Source organism: Nansenia antarctica (assembly GCF_963989245.1).
Source record: "Nansenia antarctica genome assembly, chromosome: 2".
Classification (NCBI taxonomy): Eukaryota; Metazoa; Chordata; class Actinopteri; order Argentiniformes; family Microstomatidae; genus Nansenia; species Nansenia antarctica.
Window position 1 is genome coordinate 15,805,347 of NC_137675.1, and position 24,573 is coordinate 15,829,919.

Below are 24,573 nucleotides of genomic sequence, written 5' to 3' on the forward strand. Positions count from 1 at the left end.
TAAAGCATGTGTAGCTAGCTATATTACACTGACATGAAAGAACAAAACGAGAGTTTGGTTGATTTAACTTTCAGTGGCGTAAACAGCAGGCAGAACATTATCCAACAAGAAGTGCAATTCTTTTCAAGAAACACATTGTCCAGTAGAATAGTGCTGTGAGAGAGCAATTCGGGAGTCAATATAGCCACAACAAAAAACACTGACATAGGTTGAAGTCATGAAAAAATCATGAAAAGGAAATTCAATTGAGCCCCAGAAATCTATATCTTATCTGATTGATAGATAGGTACTTTATAGATAGATAGGTACTTTATTGATCCCTGAGGGGGAAATTAAGGCGTTGCAGTAGCTCACACCACAAACAACAACAATGAAATAAAAATGGCAATTGAATAGTAGAATAAAATAAAAAAACACCGATCACTGATCACCCTGATTGAGCCAGCCGGAGGAGGAGTTGTACAGTCTTATTGTGGCAGGCAGAAAAAAATCTCATATAGTGCTGCTTAGTGCAAACGTGGTTGTAATAGTCTGTTGTTAAAGGAGCTTTTCTGCTCTGCCACAGTGTCATGTAGGGGATGGGAGGGATAGTCCATGATGGCCACCTCCTCCACTGTGTCCAGGGTGACACCGACGACAGAACCAGCTTTCATAATAAGCTTGTTTAGCCTCTTGGTGTCTGCTCTGAGAGCAGATTTCTTGCATTCATTTCATACTGTATATATTGGGTGAATTTTAAATACCAGTGCAATGCTGCGATCTTTACTCATCCAAGTATTCATAGTATTGGATAATTAGCCTGGCTGATGAGTGAATAGGGAACATACACTGTAAACCCTCATTAACCCTGATTTGTTAACTGTACTCATTGTTTTGTGGACCCCAAATGGACCACAGTCTACATTTTGAGTTAATCTGACCGAATAGTTTTGAGGAAGTAAAGACATTATTTGAGTAGGTACATTGTACTCAAAATGTTTGCTACACCAAATAGATTGATTGTGTAACATATAATTGAATATTTTTCGGTTTACAAATGGGCATTTAGAAGTTCAATGAACTTAATCATCTAAGATATTTATGCTAAATAATGTAGTGTTGTGTAATAGAGTGGCATTCTCTATTAAACACTCTGTTATAGTGTTCAATATGGAAGCCACAAAGGATCTTTTTAAAGGTTGCCCCTCACAAGATAAACAACACATTTCAAAAGTGTACCACACAATTCTTCAAAGCTGAAGAACTATAATTTGCAATAATTATTGTTAGGTGGAGGGCTGGACCTATAGACATGCACACACTTCCCAACAATGGGCGCCGGTACAGCCACCCTAACAAAAACACTTGGATGAATATATTCACAGGCATAATTTTGTTATAATCAAACAGGAACCAACATCACAACATCACTCATGAACAAAACATAAGTACACCTCACTTTCCCGATTCTCAGTAGGCTACACTTTTGGAAATGTTCAAGTTCACCTAACTCAATATATATGACCACAGCTCTATTGAGACATTTTTGGTGCTGGGACGTATTCAATAATAGAGGAGCCTTTGGAAGAGTGCCTGTTATTCTCCTGATGCTGTTGCTGGGAACCTTATCTAATACAACATATTCAAGCTTCATATTATATTGTGCTGCTGTGTAGCAACTCCAGTGTTGTCTTAACCTACGGTATGTGTGATTATCTTTACTTTGCTATGTTTGCTTGCAACAAAGATAGTAATTTTACTGTACCATACGAGTGTAGTACCCTCTAACCTAGACCTATACCAAAATACAAACCTACTATGATATTCTTCTAAAAGTAGTCCCAATCCCAATTCACCCCTACGGCTCTGTTTCACCCCTACGGCTCTTTCACTCCTACAGCTCCGTTTTGCACGTTCACGTTTAGGGTAGGGGTGATTTTTCGCCGTTTGACAGGGGATGATGGTAGACATATTTAATTTTAAGTTATCTATCTAACATTAGGCTGATTTGTGCATGATAGTCGCGCGTTTTGACCTATTTCCATGTCGCATTTTCCCCCTTTGATGGCATATAGCTATGGCACTTATTAATCAATCTAATCCGAGCAGTTGTTATTATGTAATATTATTGATGGGTTATATCATGTAGCTGACTAACGCTGTGGACAGCGGCTCTTTCTCCAGCGTTCCTGTCACATGGGATTTCGGAAGGCCATAAAAATCAATCTGTGCTCTGTGTCTAATGTTATCTATCTAATGTTACATGTTTTAAGGCTGATCTGTGCATGATACTGGCGCATTTTGACATGTTTCATGCACATTTCCCCCCTTTGATGGCATATGACACCAGAAATTTAGAAATGTAACTAAAGTTCAGCCGCAAAGTTGTTGCAATGTTGTCCTATATCAGTGCAGACTGGCAGGGTAGGAGCACAGGTTGATAGCCTACAGAGCTCCGTTATTCTATCATGGTCTGAAAATGAAGCATTGTTCTTTTTTATTTGATGACTTGTTTGATCGATTGATAGCGCAAAACTTCGTCAATGCTTTTCTATGACACTACTGATGACGTATCAGGGTCTTGAAGGGTTGTCCCATTTCATAGGGGAAGATTTCAACCACTATGCCTTGTGGCTCTGTACAGAGGCCTTGGCTCCAAAGTGAGTGGCACTCAAAAACGAGCCGTAGGGGTAGGGAAGGGGAATCGGGATTGGGCCTATAGGGTCCTCTCTGAAGTGTTACTATTCTGCTGTTTGAGAGATGGTGTGAATCTTAAACAACCTTCCCAGTGGTGAGGGCATGATGTTCCGTAGACCGACAAACTGCAATGTACTAAGTGAGTCAAAGCTGAGTGCTGGAAAACCTTTCCAGTGCATAGCATATGGTATATGCTGCGTGCCTCAATTATGTACCATGTTGCTGATCTCCAAGCTAAGGAGGGATCACACCATAAGGAACATGCACTCACTCTTGTCTCATCCATTCACACCATGCATCTCCTCCAGCCTCTCCTAATGTTTTTCATTATCTCATCTCAGAGATGTAAAAAAAGACGGGACGGGACAGGGGCGGATGGGAGTGGATGTGGGGACATGTGTTGGTAATGTGTGTGCATCCTATGGGGGGGGGGGTTTAAAGAGCCCCTGACTGAACTCAACTTCTCTCTCTCTCTCTCTCTATCTCGCAATCTCTCTCTCTCTCTCTCTCTCTCTCTCTCTATCTCACAATCTCTCTCTCTCTCTATCTCACAATCTCTCTCTCTCTCTCTCTCTCTTAGAGGAAGGAGAAGCTCTACATTGATCTCAAGCACATTCTGGCGCGGCAGCCCGGTCCGGAGACGGCCGAGCAGCTTCAGATCTACCAGCAGACACTGAGGCAGAAGACCAAACAGCTCAAGGTCCTCACACAACGCCTTTCGTGTCTCTTCTTCACTTAATATCCTTCCCCATATCTGTGGTTCCTTTCTCTTATTTTCAACCATCCCCTCTCCCACTGTTCATCTCTCTTCCCCGCCTACGTCCCTATCTTTCCCTCTGTGTCTCTGTGTTACGTGACTTTTCCATGTCTTCTCTATCACCCTATAGATCTCCCTTCCGTCCCTCTTGCTCTCTTTCCTGATCTCTCTCTCTCTCCCTCTGTCTCTCCTTTTCTCTCGACCTCTCCCTCTCTCTTCCTTCCTTTTCTCTCTTTCCCTCCATATTCCCCCTTGTATTCATTTTCTTTTTCTCAGAGCGGCTCTGACCCCTGGCAGAGAAGCCAGAGAAATGGCACTTAAGGTCCATTTGGGGCCGTGGTGGGCGTAGGAGGCGAGAAGCAGGAAGTTAGGAGAACAAGCGTCTCCCAGCCCTTAGAGTAGCTGTTTCCCCCCCTCCCTGCCCCTGCCCTGTCTGTGTTTCTAACTCCCCCAGGCTCTGCTGAGGGCTTTTATGGACTTTTCCCTATACATCATTTCTTCTAGTTACAGTATGAGACCGGAGCCAGTTTACTTAAATGAATAATTAGTCCTACCCCTAGCTAATTAAGAACTCAGCCCGAATGAAATATTGCAAAGTTAGCAGAGATGACATTTGGGATTTCGGGATGTCCACCCGCCGCGAGTGATTTCTCACTCTCTTTTTTTTTTTTTTTTTTTTTTGCTATGCCCACTTGAAAAACTCTAGCCTAATTCACAGAAGCCTTTAAAATAGAGATGGGATGGTGGGGGGGGGGGGATAAAACAAATATGAAAAAGTTATGAGAGAGGTATTTGCAGCCACGCCTTAGGTAACCTTGGTGTGGTCCGGACATTAAATGTGCCTTCGTTTTTGAAAAATGAATTAAAATACAGTATATCTGGGGTGGACATTTAAAATACCTTAGGTGTGCAGAATCAGTTATTCTTCTTGAATATCTGCAGTAGGCAGCACATCGCTTTAGAAGCATGAGACACATACAGACACATACAGTAGAGCCTGCCAATGCCCAGCAGTGGAGCCATTCTGAGTTTCTTTTACTCATAACGTATTACCAACTTTAATTTCTGTCGGTTTGTACCCCAGGCACTGTTAGCAAGGGTTTAACTAAACACGCTCACACACAAGCAATACCAATGCTAATATTGGAAATTAATATGCTCCCTTTCTGTTTTAGGTTTTTCCTCAACAGTTTTAAAAATAACACCAACAATTCAAACATGTTCTTCATTAGCTTTTGTGCTATGAATGGGGTTGAATGAGTGAGGTTTTAGGACATCTCGTTGTCCAATGCTACTGTTATTATCCAAAATGTTTTCTTTGTGACACTTTTCTATCTTTTGAAACATTGATATTTGGATCTTGTCATTTCTGTTACATAGTTTGAATGTCCCAGAAGTATTTCCTAAGGGGACTCAATTAACTCTTTGAATTCAGGGTTTCACCGGCAATTGAAATACATCTTGATTTAAATGTTGAACTGCAGACAGCTCAGTCTCGTAAATAAACATGTGCAATGGTGAGGAATGAATAAGACCAAATAGTTTTCTAGCCTACAAAGCACTTTGTTTTTCCCTAACTCTTCAATTCCGTAGGTCCACTGAACAGTTCCCCTCTGCTGAACAATGTATTGAACTCCCTCTCCCTCTCTATCTCTGTCTCGCTCTCTCTCTCTCTTTTCCTGGGACTTGAAAAAAGAAAGATGAGTTCGCAGTAGGGCAATGAGGATTTTTGCCAATGTATCTGATTTAATATGAACAATATCCTAACATCCACACAGCCTTTAAATCTCATCACATCAATGAAGATCTCTTGTTTTACCTCTCTCTCTCTCGTTCTTCAGGCTCTCTCGTCAGAGCTGAACATGTACCAGTCTCAGGGGCAGGAATACAAGTACGAGATTGAGAGATTGGCCCATGAGCTGCAGAACATCAAGAAGAAGTACCTCACTCAGAAACGCAAGGAACAGCAGTGCAGGTATGATTACTCTAGTAGCGCCTAAATCCCCCCAGCTCATTCTGGGTTTTCTGACCCAGGCTGATTGAAGTATACAAGGGGCTGCAAAAATTGAGAGAGAGAGAGAGAGGGTGTGTGTGCGTGTGTGTGTGTGTGTGTGTGTGTGTGTGTGTGTGTTTGTTGCCCAGCATGCGTACTCAAGTGTGAGTGTCTGGGTGTCTCTGTGTGTATGTGTGTGTGTGTGTGTGTGTGGGTGTGTGTGTGTGTGTGTGTGTGTGTGTGTGTGTGTGTGTGTTTGTTGCCCAGCATGCGTACTCAAGTGTGAGTGTCTGGGTGTCTCTGTGTGTATGTGTGTGTGTGTGTGTGTGTGTGTGTGTGTGTGTGGGTGTGTGTGTGTGTGTGTGTGTGTGTGTGTGTGTGTGTGTGTGTGTTTGTTGCCCAGCATGCGTACTCAAGTTTGAGTGTCTGGGTGTCTCTGTGTGTTTGTATGTGTGTGTGTGTGTGTGTGGGTGTGCGGGTGTGCGTGTGCGTGTATGTGCGTGTGTGTGTTAGAAAGAACACACATGCACCCCCCCCATGTGTGGATCGTGACCTTTCTATATTGGCAGTGAGCAGTGAGGGCCTTTGACATGTGGTAAATTATACCTCAAATCAAAAAATCAGACGGGGATCAGAGAGGCAGCTGATGGTAGATGAACAGACAACCAATGAGGCAGAGAGATTGGGCGACCTTTCTTTCATTGTTCCCAAGTGTTCTTTGACGGTGATTCAATAGAAAGGTGTCATGGAAGATTAGACAATAACGTACGCCCCAAAACGTTGGCTGTTTAGAGTGGTAAACAGTCTGTTGAAGAGGAGGTCTAGGCGCTGTAGCTACCGATTGTATCCGAGTCATCTAGCCTTGCCTACTTTTTTTTCAATGGATTTGTTTTGCTTTTATGAAATTGTGACTAATGAAGTTGACTTGTGAAGCAAAGAAATGTATCAATGCTTCACCTCAAGCAGCTCGTTTGATGTGAGCCAGCGAGAGGGAGTTTGTAGTTACTTGTATTCTTTAATATTGATTTATATCTGTGCACTCTTCTGGCCTTTTCTGCTGTGGGAGGGTAATTGAAAAGCTTTGCTTGCATGCCTCGCTTCCACTTTTACACACATGTAGCGATAGACATGAACACACACACACACACACACACACACACACACACACACATACACGCAGACACACACACACACACACACACACAAACAAATGTAACCAGATTTCCATTTTCATCCCTGCTTTTTCTGCTCTGCCATTTGTCATATTTTCACCTTGATAAAGAAAAATCTTGCGGTCCCCTCTTTGTTCCTGGGTCACATTTTGAGTGTAAAAAAACTCATCTTCAGCTTCATCTTAACCAAGCAACGTTCTCGATCTCCAATACCGCCGAGGTCATATTAACCCCATTCTCTTTTGCGTGACACAGTTTCCCTATTACGCCTCTCATTCACACTGGAGGGTTTTTTTTGAGGGGGGGGGGGGGGTTTATGTTCAGAAAGCGGATGATGAAAGAGGGACCTAGTTTCCGGGATAGGAAGTTGGCCTACCTCTGATAATGGTCACAGATTGGATAGCAGCGCTGGGTCAGTCCCTACCATCTGTTGAAGCTCTGTGAGATACAGGTCTTTTCCCTCCCGACCCCCCACCGTGGAGCCATTGGACCACGTTCAGGTGTCTGGTACATATGCTGGGGTGTCTGAACCTCTGCCAGCCAATGGACCGGCGCAGACTGCGGAGCATTGACTGATTTTTACTATCTATCCATTGATTAAAAAACACCATCAGTGGTTTAAGTATTGGGTAGGTCTTTTAAATGAAGGCCGATTCATTAAAACCAAGTTCATTAGATTAGATTAGATTAGATTCAACTTTATTGTCGTTGCAGAGTACAAGTACCAGACAATGAAAAGCATCTAACCAGAAGTGCAAAGAGTGAAATATAAAACATGATAGTGATAGTGATACTGTAGGTACATTATGGCAAGTACGGTAGTTAGAGGTGGTACTACAGAGGATAGTAGTAAGCTATGTCTCCAGTCTGCCTGGAGGGACTCGATGGTAGGGAGTTTGATGCCGATGATGCGCTCCATCACCGCCCGTTGCAGGGCCTTCTGGTCGGACACAGTGCAGTTGCCGTACTACACTGTGATGCAGTTGGTTAGGATGCTCTGAATAGTGAAGTGGTTGGCCAGAATCCTGGGAGACAGCTGGGCTTTCTTCAATCTCCTCACGAAGTATAGGTGCTGCTGCGCCTTTTTGACCATGGAAGAGGAGTTGAGGGTCCAAGAGAGGTCCTCTGAGTTGTGGACACCCAGGAACTTGAAGCTGGAAACACGTTCCACCTCCATCTCACTGATGTAGATGGGGTAGTGTACGCAGCCCCTAGTTTTCCTGAAGTCCACAATGATCTCCTTGGTCTTACTGGTGTTGAGGGCCAGGTTGTTGTCAGCGCACCACACCGCCAGTTGCTGGACCTCCTCCCTGTAGGCCGACTCGTCATTGTTGCTTATCAGGCCTACAGATGGCATCCTCCGTTCTTCTTACGGTAGGCGAACTGGTAGGTACAATGTAATTACAATGTAATGCACTTTGTAACAGTGTTAAATCCACAGTGGTTAACCTTTAATAGATAGATAAAAAGGTAGATAGATAGATAGATAGAGATAGATAGATAGCAGGGGAGGCTGGTGGAGGTAGAAATCAGAGGACGGGTCATTGCAATGCACGGATATTATATTTTAAACCTAACTAACTGTTCTTGGTTTAATTTGATGCTTGAAACATTCCCGTTTGACATTTGACATTTAACATTTTCACAGCCTGCCATTTGAATGTTTAACACAGCTTGTTTGAGAAGCCACTCTGGCGAGACCAGCTTAACTGTGGTGGTATTGATTCGTCTCTCACTCAAAGACTCCTCCAGGTCTTTTATAAATGGCATAATGGAACAGAGAAACCCCCACAAATGTCTGTAGGAGCTGTTAATTGTGTTGATTGAATAAAGAATGATTATAGTTTCACAAGGGGCCAATGTCCTCGGGGGCAGAAACCGTTACGAGACTATTTCACCATCAAAGCTGAGCAAATTACGTCTTCAAACTGAGCAACCTAAACAGCATGACGTAATTCCCTCTTAGAAAAACTGTTTATTTGGCTTGTCCCTATAAATGCTTAGGAGAAGCCTTATACTAAGTAATTGTGGGTCAATTAACAACCCTTTCCATAGAGAAAGTTCTACATGGCACCAAAAACAGTTCTCCTACAAGGACAAGACGAATAACCCTTAAAAACTGCTTAATATAACCTGCTATTTCTAAAGCCATCTTTCCCTGAAAAGATATGGTGGCACAGAGGTGGCAGTGTACTGTCGTGTAATTACGTGTAAAGATGTCAAACCTTCCAAAAGCCTTCCTCAAAAAGGCTTCTCTGAACCACCTCAACCTCTATTACCAGAGACGCCTTTGTAGCTACATTTTGTCAGTGGAAATTAAAGACACTCAAGTGCAGCCTTAAATGTCCATGACAGTTTGCGTTTTATCAGTCTCTGTACATTTTCTATTTCTTTCTCTCTAAATATCTCTCCTACAGTATGCCTCTATTGTACTCTTCTACATTTTAAAAGTTTTGGGACTTTTGTTTGCTTATCTTTTGGGATCTCAACAACATCATTTTCCCATACCAGCGTGTGCACGGGAGATGCATTGTTTCTGGTGGTTACTGTCGTTTTTGTGTTGAAAGACGTTATGCCGTCTTAAATTGCCGAATGAATATTTATAGAATTACAGCGGTACTGTGATGGCTTTTGATGGCGGATCAGCAGTATAACAACGGCTTAAGAATGGATAGAGTGGGAAATACCGTACAACGCATCAGTTCAAGAAAAGTCTCACCATCTTTTCAAATCGCATTTGTAAAACAGCCTTTTTTTGTGAGAGAGGTAGCAGATGCCTTGCCCGGACATCGGCCTAAAATACTGCTTGGGCTTGCTAGTTTTACGGTCCCGATTAGCATACGTTAGTTGCAGAGCACCACACACAGACACCCACACTGGGCTAGGCCTACATTCCTTAAACACTGGGCAGAAAATCTTTGCGAGCTTAAAGCAGCAATTACAGTAAAGTCAATCGATAATGACAGCTTTTAGACGATGCTAAAGGACTTTAATGAATTTTAAAGGGTGGTATAAATAATGCAGGGGCCTAGGTGTATAATTATCACTGATCAGTGGTCGTGTTTAACCAATGTCTATAAAGAAGAGCTTCTCCCTAGTCCTCCTCTCCCTCCTCCCTCCTCTCTCATAAATGAACTACAGCACATTACACTACAGTGTGGGGGGGCAGGACCATCTCATACAGTATAATGGCAAGTCAAGACAAAACTGGTCACCGTGGATTAACCTGTGCCTAAACCCTAAAGTGTGATTAGATGTGTATCGGCTGTAAGTAAGCACTGGGCCAGCGAAGCCCACTCTGTGTGGGTGTTTTGAATTTAAACAGCGTAGCAATTAAACTTCTTCAGCACAAACCGAAAGACTGTTCAATAGAAGGAACCAAAAGAATACTTGAATTAGAAGTGTTTTCGCTTAAAGCGTCTGCGGTGTCTTTGCTAAAGAATAGGCCTAAATCACTGAATCTTATGAACAAAAATCGACCGAAAATCATTAAGCGCTCCATGCATTGACTCCTATGGCTTTCGCCCCCCTCTCCCATGTTCTCCCTCTTTATGGATTGTGCTCAAAAAGCATAAAGCATATCACCCTTTTCATCAGTGAAACAAATAATAATAATAACACAAAATTGCTTTCATGTTCACCTTCATTGATTCAGAGGGAGGGAAAGGCGTTTTATTGTATAAATCAGTGGAGGCTAAAATCGGAGAACGGGCATATTGTAATGCACGGAACGGAATAAGGGAATGGTATCAAACACGTCTTTGATACCATTTCTCATATCGTTACATGCATTACAATGAGCCCGTCCTCCGATTTCTACCTCCTCCAGCCAGCCCTGATATCCACCTAACATCCCCCTCCAGACTACCTGCTCCCCAGCCTGCTATGTTCTCCTCTTATCCTCCCCAGCCACCCCCATGTTCCTTCTCAGATATGATTAAAAACCCACCACCCAGTATCTCGATATCTGTGAGCTTATATGAGTCATGCAGGCTGCTGCTGCAATCGCATGTTTAAATCTGCTAATGAACTCGGGATTCGGCGGTTGTAAACATGACTGTAATAAAATAAAGATGAGAATCTTGGTCTATCAGTACCTGCCACTCTCTCTCTCTCTCTCTCTCTGATCAAAGGTCTCCAGAATCAGGATTCCGAATGAATAGCTATGTGGGGATTTCAGTTTGTATTGTAAAAAAAGAAAAACAGACGGTGTCTTGCGCTGGAGGAAGGCTATAGAAAACAACTGGGTTTATATTACGCTTCCTTTCGTGTGTTCCCAGCCCAGACGAGACGGACAAGGAGACGTTGTCGCCGTTTGCAGTGTGAAGTGCCTCTCATTCACAGCCCCTCTCTCTGTTCTCACTCTCTCTGGCTTTTTTTAAGCGAAGATCAAGGGCTTCGCATTCACACCGTCATCCCCTTCTGAGTTTTTTTCCTCCTCTCCTCCTCGCCAGTCAAAATTCGAGACTGGTCAACACAGAGAGCTCTCTCTCTCTCTCTCTCTCTCTCTCGCTCTCTCTCTCTCTCTCTCTCTCTCTCTCTCTCTCTCTCTTTCTCTCTATCTGTCTCTGTCTGTCTGTCTGTCTCTCTCTCTCTCTCTCTCTCTCTCTTGAAAGAGCATGGCTAGGCTGGGCTGGCCGCCACTGATGCTCTACCCACAGCGCTCTCTCTCTTTCTCTCTCTCTTTCTCTCTCTCATGGCTTGGCTGCTGGGCTGGCCGCCACTGAGGGTCTACCCTGGAATGGGGGGCGGGAGGTGGGGGTGGGATTTTATCCTGAGGGAGGAGGATGGGGAAAGAGCCTCTGAACCTGTCCACCTGTTTAAACGCCTTGGGGAATCTGAAGATTATATTTGGTTATTAGAAATCACAGTTGAGTCCTGGAGAATGAGCTGGTGGAGGGACACCAAATAGGCATGACAGACGGAATTCAAACAACAACAACAACAACAACAACCGTGCCACTTTTCTGGGTAAACAATTGAGGGATGTAACCACACTCAAATTCACAGAGCTTTGGATGCAGGGAATGACCATCCATGATATAAAAAGGACAGTTTTAACCATGTTTTGAAGCTATACAGTGTGTGTTTACAATGACAATGTTTACAAACAATGGCGTAAAACAAGCTTATTTGTTGGGTTCTGATGGGGTATCTATCTATCTATCTATCTATCTATCTAATTCTTGAAAAGGGCTTTATTGGCACGGGAAACATACATTGCCAAAGCAAAGATAAAAAACAGAAAATAATGTAATGTACATACAATTAAAGATATACTAGAATAAAGAAATTATTCAACAAAGCTGTGTATATAGATAAATATATATATAGTATACAGGTAAATACAGATACAAAACTTAAGATACAAATAGAACAGTGTAGACATGCAGTTTAAAAAATATAAATACAAATAAATGAGAACTGTGTAAACCTTATGTACAGAGATCAGCATGGTGCAAATAGTGCAGATACTTATTTACAGTCTTTACGGTGGTTGTATTCCATTGGATGTCCTTTTACTGTTATAAGCTCACAAATCTTGCTGCTGTGTTTGCACATGGTTGTACTTCACCCAGCAGATATGGCAGGTTTTTTCTCATTTGTCATGTCTTCAAAATCTTTTGGGGTGTTTGTAATCTGTGGGAAATGTGTCTCTGATGTCTTTACAGTTGGCAGGTAGTTAAAAAGTGCAGCTCTGTTTCCACCTCATTTTGTGTGCTATTGGGTGCACAGTCTGTCTTGTCTTGGGAGCCAGGTCTGCCTGTGGCGGCCTCTCTCCATGGCGAGGCTGTGTCTCTACATAGTCTCACTCACATCTCACTTCATCTGTACATAGTCAAGGATTTTCTTTGTTTTGGATCGGTCACAGTACTAGGTGACTCAGGTATTCTGCCACTGTGTATTCATTGTTTAATTAAGGCCAAATAGCATTCCAATTTGCTCTGGTTTTTGTTGATTCTTTCGAATGTGTCAGGTATTTTTTTTAAATTATTCTTATACATTTGTTCTTATAATATAAAAGACTCCCTAGAATCTCTCTGTAGGTAAGGGCTTTGTTGTGGAAAGTGTCAGGGTCACTTACTTTGCTATTTTTTTTTTTTTATTATTTACATAGCTGATTATAACATTGAAATGCTCTCATTCGAATTTTCCGAATTTGTGGGTATTGTCCTAATTCTGCTCTGCAAGCGTTATTTGGTGTTTTACCTTGGATATGGAGAATGGATTTGCAGAACTCTGCATGCAGAGTCTCAATTTGGTGTTTGTCCCATTTTGTAAAATCTTGGTTGGTAAGTGGACCCCAGACCTCGCAGCCATAGAGGGAAATGAGTTCTATAACGGAGTCCAATAATTTGAGCTAATTGGAATGTCTAACGTGATGTTCCTTTTGATGGCGTAAAAAGCCCTTCTTACCTTGTCTCTCAGGTTGTTCACTGTGGTTTTGCTGTGGTCTGACAGGGGTGTTAATGGGCTGATTGGGAACACTCTGAGAGACACCATCTACCTACCTACCTACCTACCTAAGTATCTAAGTATCTATCTATGTATCTATCTATGTGTCTATCTACTGTATTAGGGGAGGCTCATGGAGGCAAAAAATCTGACATGTGTATGATCCCATTCCTCATTCTGTTCCATGCATTACAATGAGCCCGTCCTCTGATTTCTACTACCACTGGCCTCCCCTGCACGAGAACCAGGCATGGTTCTTTTCTTTCATATTGAACCATACAGAGTTCAACAATAAAAAAAAAAAGTTACTGCACAAGCAATTGTTATTCATTTAGTCTATAATGTTGTAATTCAGTCTAGAATTAAACATGCCATTAATGATTGACACGTTCACAGTAGGAGCTATGGAGTGTGGAACGTGGCAAATTCTGTCCTTGAGGGACACTGCCAGAGTGTAGATCAAAGACGCTTCCCTTAACAGTACTGTACGTGGCTGTAACATGAAAGAAATATGACGTATGCAGCTTTTCTAATTCAATTCCAACGACCCCCCCCCAAAAAATTAACTATTCTGTTTTTATAGTGAAAAAGATTCCAGACCAGACCTTTGACATTAGAACAAGCAGCTGAATGCCAATTAAATCCCCCCAAAAATTCCACTGTGAGATCTAGAAAAGTTTCAAAACTTGTTTTGAGGAGGTGTCAAATCATAGAAACTTTGGGTGCAAGTAAGTATGCTTAGAGAGAGAGTGTCTCTCTCTCTCTCTTCCTCTCTCCCCCCCTCCCTCTGTCACTCGCGCTCTCTCTTGCTCTCTCGCTCTCTCCATTCTCCACCCCACAACCCCCCCCCCCCCCCTCTCCTCGAACTCCAGGAATAGTCAGTAATCTATCGATTGTTGGCAGGAGCAGAAGATAGCCACTGGGTAGCCTCTTATCTCAATAGACTATGTTCTTTCCTCCTTAAATCCTCCTCTCTCTTCCTCCTAATGAAGGTCATTCATTTCCAAGGCTCATGTCACAAGTCGGCTTGTAGTAATGACTCCTGAAAAAATCGATAGCAATTGAGAATATTCAAACCCCCATTTGTTGACACAGGAGACTCACCGTAACGAGATGTATTGATGTGGTATTGATGTGGTCTATCCATGAATTCCATGCTGATTAGACCCTGTAATGTAATCATTTAATGATATTTGCAAACACTGCTTATCTTGATATGGGGTGAAAATTGACATTTTAAAGTGTATCAGCCGTAACAACCACAAGGATTATCCTCTCCTTGATGGAATGCATGCTGTTAGCAAACACCAGACCACTGCTATCCTAACAAAAATAACACATCACTTCTGGCTTAATACATCTTGTCATCAATATAATATCTTTGAAGATCTTTTTGTTTTTCCACCATTAGAAATGAGGATAAATGTATTTCTGGCTAGTGTGTGTGTGTATGTGTGTATGTGTGTATGTGTGTATGTGTGTATGTGTGTATGTGTGTATGTGGGTATGTGGGTATGTGTGTGTGTGTGTGTGTGTGTGTGTGTGTGTGCGTGTGTGTGTGTGCGTGTGCGTGTGTGCGCTTGCGTGTGTCTGTGCCTATGTCTGCCCGTGCCACTTATGCGTACCTACGTGTGTATGCGTGTTGATTTTTGATGATGCGTGCTGAGCGACCGCAGCTTGGCGCCTTCCCCCTGTAAAGACAGAGAGACAGACAGGAGGCGCCAGCGGAGGGAGTTGACAAGTTCACAATAAATTGTATGCAAATGAGGCTACGGGTTATTGCATCCCCCGGTGTTATGCGACGACGACGGCGGCAGCCATGTTTATGAGCCCCGCCATGCAAACACCAGGCAGTCAGGATAGGGTGATCGAGCGTGACGTTCACCGGGCGTCTTCCCCCCCCCACCACACAACGCCACATATATCTGTCCCTCTCCCTCCCTTACCCCCCGGGCACCTCGGAGTCAGACAACTCTGTCAGGTGGAAGAAGGAGGAGGAGGGGTGACGATGAACCCCCCCCCGGCGGAGGTCGAAATTGGAGGACGGGCTCGTCCTCGTAATGTGATGGGCGGAAATCACAGAATCATTCCGTCCTGCGTTGTATTACGACGAGCCCGTCGGCCGAACGTCTACCTCCACCAGCCTCCCCCTTGCTGGACCGCTAAACTACAGGACGCTGCTCTATGCTCTCTACCCTCTCCGAGTGAGTGGTATTACGACCTCAGGCTGACTGACCTTGCTGGGTTTGACCTCCGAGGGGAAAGGAAGGAAGGAGAAGGAAAAGGATGAGATGTGAACATGAGTGCCGGACGGCCTGCTATCGACACAAGCGTATATCTTAGTCTGTTTTTTATACGTAAGCACGGTCGAAAGAGGGAGAGAAAGAGGGAGGGAGGGAGGGAGAGAGCGAGGGTGGGGGAGGTGAAAGAAAGGGGGAGGGAGAGAGAGCGAGAGGGAGAGAGAAAGGGAGAGGCAGAAGGAGAGAGAGAGAGAGAGAGAGAGGGCGAAAGCCGAGTTGGAAGCAGATATACTGCACCCCCTTTTTTTCTGTCTCTTTCCCATTCCAGCTGGTTTATGTCCCTTCCATGTTTCTGACTTTTCCCGGGTCGGAGCGCCGGCCATGGTCACCAGGCTGCCCGTACTTTACAGTCGCGCTATTTTATCCCCCTCCTCCCCCCCTCACAACTCACAACATAATTACAGCTTAACAGGTTTTTAATGCGCCCTTGCAGCCCCAGCTAGGTTGCAGATGAGCTCTGCTGATCCTCCACAGAGGGAGGCATGTCCTTGAATAGGAGACTGGGGGGGAAAGGAACAGCAATGGGGATCATTTTACAGTGGGGGATTTACCAGTCGAAAGGGACTCCTTTTTTAAAACTGGAATAAATGAATGAATGAAAAGGTATAGGGTTCATGGTCTGCTCCTGTGTGTATTTGTGTGTGTATTTGTGTGTGTGTGTGTGTGTGTGTGTGTGTGTGTGTGTGTGTGTGTGTGTGTGTGTGTGTGTGTGTGTGTGTGTGTGCGCGCGTGCACACGCACATGTGTGTATTGTCGACGGGGCCTCTTTTACACCCGATGAAAGATGCGTGTCCTTCGTTCGGTCGTAAACCAACCAGAGGTTCGGAAGATGTTGTTTATCGCCTGTGTTAACTAGTGTGTGTTTATGAGAGGGTTGTGTGTGTGTGTGTGCGTGTGTGTGTTTTAGCCCTCATGCGGAGCCCTGCTGCTCGCAGTCTGTGACGGGTCTCACTCCCATCAGCCAGGTAATTAATTAGGATGGATCGATTTGGTGCTCGTCTGATAATGATCTCGTCTTGACATCTCAGTCATTTATCTGGAGGAGGACAGAGGTGTTAACGTGTCGAAAATGATGAGAGTCCCGCTGCCTCGACAAAGAGATGCACACCATGCACACGCACGCACACACACACACACACACACACACACACACCATGCACACATGCTTGCACGCGCACACGTGCACAGCCACACACACACACCATCCACACGCGCATGCACGTGCACGCACGCACACACACACACACACAAACACAAACACACGCACACATTGTATCGGTATGCAAATTCAGCTCTCTCTCAGTATCCCTTAGGTGTTTTTTTCCACACAGTAAATATCTCCCCAGCCACATCCTTTTGAGAGCAAAGCCAGACCCAATTACAATCACGGGAGACATTTGTCATGTAAACATTCAGCACAGCAAAACACACTGGGATCAGCAAGAAGCAGCACTTAAAATAGCACGGGCGCAGCACAGTGGCGTTGCAAAGATATTAGTAGTGCACCAGTCACCAGAGAAATTATGGGATGCACTCCGAGTCTAAATGTTTTTTTTAGTTTTGTCGTTTTTTTTATGTCAGAAAAATAGCACTAAAATAAAGCAACTTTACTTATAGTCCCGAATATACGGAAGTGGCAGTGTTTTGGGAGGCAGCCATGCTTTTGTGTTTGAGTGCCCCCTATTAGACCGTTATTTTAAGCACCTATGTCGTTGCCATTCAGGGACCATTCCCTCTTGAGTAGTTTGGCTTTTAGCCCCGGCAGCCCGGAGTGACGCGGTGACAGCTCTTATAGGGCAGATGAGAGGAAGGGGGGCAGGCGGACCTTAGCCATTGGATGGGAGGGTGCTATGCCCTGTGTTTGACAAGCCTTTGCATAGCTCTCTAGAAATGGCACCGACGCAGACTGACACTGTCTCTTGGCAGACTGACACTGTCTCTCTCTCTCTCTCTCTCTCCCTCTCCCTCTCCATCTCCCTCTCCCTCTCTCTCTCTCTCTCTCTCTCTCTCTCTCTCTCTCTCCTCTCCCTCTCTCTCTCTCTCTCTCTCTCTCTCTCTCTCTCTCTCTCTCTTTCTGTGCCACCAGTGTGTGGGCATGGTGGATTGGCACCATGAGTCACATGTGGCTGGTTCTGGCATACACACACACACACACACACACACAAACTAAGCCCAATGTCCCAAACCTCAAGCTGTTCCCCCCCAAGGCATTTGTATAGCATTTGTCCACTTGGACCATCCACTGTGTGGTGGTGGTGATGTTGTCTCATATATTGACTGAAGGATCACCAAACCTTTACTTAGCTGGACACGCCCCTTGTAAGGGACACAGAGAAGGCATGTAAACGCTCACCCTCCTCACCCAGCATTATCCCACTCCTCGGATGCTTGTACAGTAGATATGTTGTGGCATGGGGTTGACACACAGCTATGTATGCATTATTTTGAAGTCCTGGATGTTTGCGTCGTAAGCATGGATTTTATTGCGGCCTACTGTTGTCAACACGTTCAGAAGTGTTGAAAATCGCCAGTCCACAATTAGGATTTCTCTGTTGTCCACAATTAGGATTCCTCTGTTGTCGGAATCCCTTATCGCTGTCTCTAAAGAGAGACGAGCCTAAACCATCATCATGCTCAATTATCGTCCGAGCCAGTTTCAGGACAATGATTAACAAGGTTGGGTTTTATAGACAGCTGTTCAAGCCCCGCTGGAGAGGGTGGTGTTGAAGGCATGGCTTTAACGGGGGGGGGGGGAGACTGCTTTGTAAAACATATCAATAAACCAGAGGAGGCGATCAACAGTGCATCCCAGAGTCTACCTTTAAGTGGTCTTCTGAGACGATCGTGTTTGTTTTCGTTCAGCAGTATACATATTTACAGGTCCGTTCACCAAACTGTGAGATGAATCACGTTTACGCCGTCCCCTCTCTTCCCTGCGAAACGTGTACCTGATGACCTTAACCCTGCCTCTAATAAACAACATCTCCTGTAAACCAGTTACATCTAATGAATGATCGGATTAATCGTCCGACGAATGAATGAATTCCTTAATGGTTGGATTTTATCTACAGTTAATACTATAAAGGCTTCCTCCCACCTCAAGCCTCGAATAAGCCTCCTGTGGTTTCAAATGGAAATCAAGTTGATTCAATAGAACCAAATCAATGTGTTTCCACATTCAGTTAACCTAAAACTAAGGCTTCAGTGAACCTAAAACCAAGGCTTCAGTGAACCTAAAACCAAGGCTTCAGGTAACCTAAAACCAAGGCTTCAGTTAACCTTAAAACTAAGGCTTCAGTTAACCTAAAACCAAGGTGTCAGTTAACCTTAAACCAAGGCTTCGGTTAACTTAAAACCAAGGCTTCAGTTAACCTAAAACTAAGGCTTCAGTTAACCTTAAACCAAGGCTTCGGTTAACTTAAAACTAAGGCTTCAGTTAACCTAAAACCAAGGCTTCAGTTAACCTAAAACCAAGGCTTCAGTGAACCTAAAACCAAGGCTTCAGGTAACCTTAAACCAAGGCTTCAGTTAACCTTAAAACTAAGGCTTCAGTTAACCTAAAACCAAGGCTTCAGTTTACCTAAAACCAAGGCTTCAGTTAACCTTAAAACTAAGGCTTCAGTTAACCTAAAACCAAGGCTTCAGTTAACCTTAAAACCAAGGCTTCAGTTAACCTAAAACCAAGGCGTCAGTTAACCTTAAAACCAAGGCTTCAGTTAACCTAAAACCAAGGCGTCAGTTAACCTAAAACCAAGGCTTCAGTTAACCTAAAACCAAGGCATCAGTTAACCTAAACCCAAGGCTTCAGTTCTGCTTCCAGGTTTGAAAAGCATACCGTACCCTCTCAGTCTCTGCGCTGTAGAGAGGCCTCTGGAAATGTAATTACTGGCCGATTTCCTAGATTGTCAGAAAGCATTAGCGAGAGACGCCGCTTATGTTATAAGTCATATTAATGGAGAGAGCTGATCAAAGCGTTTGTCGTGCAGATGTCTGGACCAAGATCCAAGAGTCTACCGTAGCCATTTTGGCCCTTATGCATAATATTAATTTTGTTGTGCTTGTTGTTTGTGTTATGTCTGGAAACGAAGCAGTCGTTTTTGCCGGGGCCGCGGTGCGCCAAATGTCTTCATCACCTTCTCGATAAATCACGTTACACAGCCACTGAATATCATTTGAAGGGTTTGCCAAATTTTGGGAGCGAATGAGAGAGGGGCTATGAAGGGGCACTCTGTAAACCCTTGCAGAATTAGTCATGAGGGTTCTCGCTCTCTGTAGAGTGGAGTTGAAAGAGCTCTTGGACTGCACCAGCTGCTCAGGGAAAAGGTGTGCGTGTGCGTGTGCGTGTGTGTGTGTGTGTGTGTCTGTGTGTGTGTGTGTATACTGTGCCTGTCTGTATCTCTGTCAGGGTGTGTGTGTGTGTGTGTGTGTGTATATGTGTGCTCTGTCTGTCAGTGTGTATGTGTGCATGTGTGTGTGTGTGTGTGTGTGTGTGTGTGTGTGTGTGTGTGTGTGTGTGTATGTGTGTATATATACTGTCTGTCTGTCTGTGACAAATCTCTCCATCTCCTATCCTGGAACTCTCCTTGTCCTCCTGTTTCCCTCCACAGGGAGAAGGAGGGAGGCCTGTCCCAGGTGGCAGAGGCGGGGATCCTGCCCCAGCGCAGTGACGGACCACGCTACAGAGGAGGAGGCTTCAACCTCAAACAGGCCGGCAAGATCACAGCCTAGAGGACGGCAGACGAAACAGCCACCTTCAGCCTTACATCACACTGTGACACTCCTTCTTACCCCACCCACCCCTCAACAAAATGTCTGTCATGAATTGGGCTATGATATGATTGAATACAAAATAAAGGAACAATGCACTAATTTAAAAGTATCACCGATTCACATTCATGCAACGTCTGCTGCTGTCTGCGGATTCTCTCTGTCGCAGTGATACCGTAATCTGAGGTGTTACAAGTTTGGTTTCTCAGTAGAAGGAGAGTTTAATTGGAGTTAATTTGAGCTGATGATTCTCTGAGAGAGAGGGAGAGAGAGAGAGAGAGAGAGGGAGAGAGGGAGAGAGGGAGAGAGGGAGGGAGGGAGGGAGAGGGAGGGAGAGAGAGGGAGGGAGGGAGAGACCTGATAATTATTCCTCCCAGTGCCGTCTTACGCGTCTGAACTTCCTAAAAGCTTTCCATCATCATGAATAATTGCATTTCTAAAAATGTGGATCACGATAAGAGTTACAGCGGCCCTCTCGAATAGCGAGTAGCGCTCCGCACACAGCGACTGTCTCCCATTGGGTAGGAAAAAATAGCTGCTTGAGATAAGGTTGAAGGGAACCCTGTGTGATTCTCAGGACTTAAGCACTTTGATATGATCATTTTTTTACATAATGAGTCTCAATTTATTCCTTTTTTGAAAACATTATGATCATGTTGCTCGTTTATGACTTCTTAATGAACAAGCAATAATTGACATCGAAATCAAAGGTGTAAAAGGTCTTTCCTGATTATTACTTGTTGTCGCTAAAGGTCTTTGCAGTTTTATCATTAAATACGATCTCTCGAATCTCTCGAATGTGAACTGTTGTACGGTGTATCTACTCTACAGTACTTATTCTTGTCTCTCATGGCTGTGTTTGATATAATAGCCTTCTCTTTCCTGAGGGGCTCTTGTTCAGAAAAGCAGCTGTGCGTCAATATCCAGACTATCGTATCCAGATCACTGCTGTTCCCAAGGCAGCCGATGAGAAAATAGACTCGAACAAACTCGAAAAGAACCCGTAGCACGGTGCGCGAGCACAGCAGGTCATTTACAGGTAGTCGACCATCTGTGGCTCAGTGGGTAGACCATGGCTCTAGCAACGCTAAGGTTGCGGTTTCGATACCTCTGAGACCTATACAGGTACGTACTAACAATCTAAGCGCTCACTCATTATACAGTCAGTAAGTTTGGACAAAAGCGTTAGCTAAAAAGGCATATACCTATAAGTGGAGTGAGTTTGTGCTTAGTCAACCGGAGCAGAGGTGCTGCCTTAAATTACAAAGCCGCTGCATTGAAAGAAGAAGCACGACACTACAGTAGAGCCGCTAATTTTGGGGGACATCTTCATTTTCGAGCAGTTTGCACATAAGCCCATTGAGTGTGGATGTGTGTGATCTCATGAATTTCAATTACGACTTCATTTGTAAAATATTTGCTTACAATTAATTACTTATTAGCGCTTGCAGTACCTCAAGGGTGCAAGTGTTTTGTAATTAAACGTCTAAACTGGGGTAGCAGTATTAGCATGTCTCTTGGGCATTCTGTATAATTGATGTCTCCATATTTTTGTCATTGTTTACTATTATTAAATGATGCTCCCTCATGAAACCCCTTCGGTCTTTATTTTGAGGCACAGCTCCATTTCGGCTATAGTGAATGGCACAAACTGTATCAGTGCCCTCACTTGTAAAAACATCAGTTTAACCCTTTTAAACAAACTCAGAAAATAAACATGTTTTTTTGTAATTCCAACAATTAAACACAACATAGTTGACCCCTTTAGCACTTAAAAGTTCAGAAAACCATCCAAACGGATTAAATGTAAACTAGACTAGGTTCAAACCACTCAGGTTGACCTTAGTGTCTGTTGGAGTGCGCTGAACGGTACACACCGACTCGTTCAGCAATAACACAGACAGTCAACAGAACTGACAACAGGACTCATGGGACAACTCCAAACACATTTTGGGTGATATTAATATGAATATAATACTTCAGTCTCTTCCCCCCATCCCTACCCTCCTCTTCCCTCCCCTACCCTACCCCCTCCCTCTTGTCTGAGCTTCCATATAAGAGATGGGGGGCCTATTACAATGTGTGATATTCTGGCGCCTCAGAAGAGCACAACGCCTGTCAGCAGTAAGGAATGGCTTGGGCTTGCCTGCTTTCAATCGGGAGTGGCGCAAGGAGATTGCCTTCAACCACACCTGAGATGACAACCTTTAGAGAGAGAACACATTTGAAATGGGTACTTGTAGTAAAATACCGTATTAAAGTCCCCCCCAAAAGTTAAAACCGGTCGGAAATGACTGGTTTAATTTATCCCAACTTTTGGTTTTCTTTTCCCTGATTGTTTGGTTAGTTGTTTCTAGAAGATTTTTTGGAGAGCCGAATGGACTTGGCCAAGGGAGAAGGGCTAGGTAAGATACCCTGGGGTATACACTCTGCATCACGTAGATAATAACCACTGTCTAGAAACATTAGGTAAGAAGCGAGCGGGTGTCACGCCCCGCCGTAATACTGTAGCAGGTAGTTAGGTTCCGGGTTAGTTAGTCTGTGATATAGGTAGGTCAGAGGTGTAGGGAAGAATAGGGCTGTGTTTGTTATTTTGTGACACCGTTCGCATGGTCCTTCTCCCTCCCTTCTCCTACCCTTTGTTAATCCCCGGTAGTTTTTGTGGTAGTTCATTCTGTTCTTTGTTAATTGTTTAATGTTATATAAATGTATACTGTAAACACTTGTAAATACTTTCACTAAGCAATAAATCCTTTTATTTAAAAGGTACCCTTTTCTGTTTGGTTATCGATTAGTTCTTGCACCACACCCATGGTCTGTTATTGTTACATCTACTAGCAGAGTGGATATCCGCTTGTTAAGTCGTGACGTGTTTCCGGGTCCAACGTTGGCTGAGGCGCTGTCTTCGAAATGCCGAAATAATAATAATAATTAATTATATTTATATAGCGCTTTTCCGAGGCTCAAATACCCTGACAATATGGAGAAAACGGGAAAGTGCCGTGTCCCTTGTTGTATGAATAGATCCCAGTCTAAAAAACGATTAAACTGTCATTCTACCGCTGTAGTTCACAGGTACTCTGGTGCGAGGAATTTCTGGTTTGGACTCGGAAATGGCTAAACGTCACTTTTGACGTCAGACTTAACAAGCGGATAGGCAGGAGGTTGCACTCTCCCTCCCTAGTGGCGAACATCTCAGGGAGAGCGTAACACTGAAGTCCTTGTATTCTGTGTTGCTAAACCAACCTCTCTTCATTGGGCCATTTCTACCCACAGGGTTTATGTTCCAGCCCTGTTCCAGCACTTTGCAAAAGTGAAAGAAAACGGGCCTCACGTTGTTAACAGCTACTTTCGCTCTACCTAATGGTCACCACATAATGTGACAGAAGCTGGACAAAGCGGGAACAAGTCAGTTCACCACTCCTTTCAGTTTTCTGTTTTTCTCAGCGAGTAAGAATGCTAGTACCCTGAGGAGTTGGTCCATGGCACTTTTCCTCTGTCTCTTTTCAACAGCAATTCACTACTGCTTGCTCAGATGTGTCACAAATCACACTCCAGGGTTTATGTAGGACATCATTTGTTTGTTTGGCTTCTTTTTTTTTGTGGGGGGGGGGCTATTATTTCCACCTGGATGGTACTTTTATTTTCTTTACACATTGTCATTTTTCAATTTCCAGTTGTCACCGTCGGTTCACCCAATGACCATGTTACCTGCCACGTGGCGTAACTGCTAATTGAGTCTGGTGTTGTTGTGATTGATTCACTTGACTTGGCCTACATACTGTATTGTTGAAGATCATAACTGGTGGCCTAGATGGTGAAGCCTACAGCTCTCAGTTGGTCAGGATCCAACTGTAGAGTGGCTTCAAATCAAAGCGCCCCCCCCCCCCACCCTCTGAAACACACAAACTCAAAATGCAGCGTACTACGTTGCTGCTGTACAGTACATCAAACATCCAGAACTGCCATGTACATGCCTGTGATATACAGTATGTCACAGCTTGTGTGGGTTGCAAAGTGGACCGGAGTCGAACTTCTCGTCGCCTCTACTTTTTGAATAGGAAGTAATGAGCGCAGGTCTTTCATGTGGAGACAGTGGAAATAAGGAAGAGAGAGGAGACCCGGCATTGAGAGCGGGGGAGCTTTAACTGGGTCATACCGTTTGCCTTTGTTAACAGATGGTGTTTGCTTTTTTGTTTTATCTTCTTTTTTTTTCTATCCCAGTCTCAGTAAACAAACTCTAGGAACACCCTCCCCTGTTACTGAGCTATTTTGCATGGGTGTGTGTCCCCCCCCGTCCCCCGTCCCCCTCATTTGATTAGATCTGTACACTGTGCTACACCCAATATCACATATTGACAGACGCTTTTGGTTTTGGTGTTTTCGTTTAGAAATTATGGATGTATTTTGATTCATGTTTGAGATTTTCGTTTCTTTCTCTTTCAAGTAACC

General features: G+C 44.0%; 1 protein-coding gene across 1 annotated transcript in view; it reads left to right on the plus strand.

Moving 5' to 3' along the window:
• cfap58 (cilia and flagella associated protein 58) overlaps positions 1-20,082 on the plus strand; it is a gene marked incomplete at both ends in the record, with an annotated part of 59,198 nt that extends 39,116 nt beyond the window's left edge. Inside the window, 3 exons of the mRNA XM_080522746.1 lie at positions 3,257-3,376; positions 5,275-5,408; positions 19,962-20,082. Coding sequence (XP_080378872.1) covers positions 3,257-3,376; positions 5,275-5,408; positions 19,962-20,082 — 375 coding nt within the window. The remainder of the gene's footprint in view (positions 1-3,256; positions 3,377-5,274; positions 5,409-19,961) is intronic.
• Between the last annotated feature and the right edge of the window lie 4,491 nt (positions 20,083-24,573).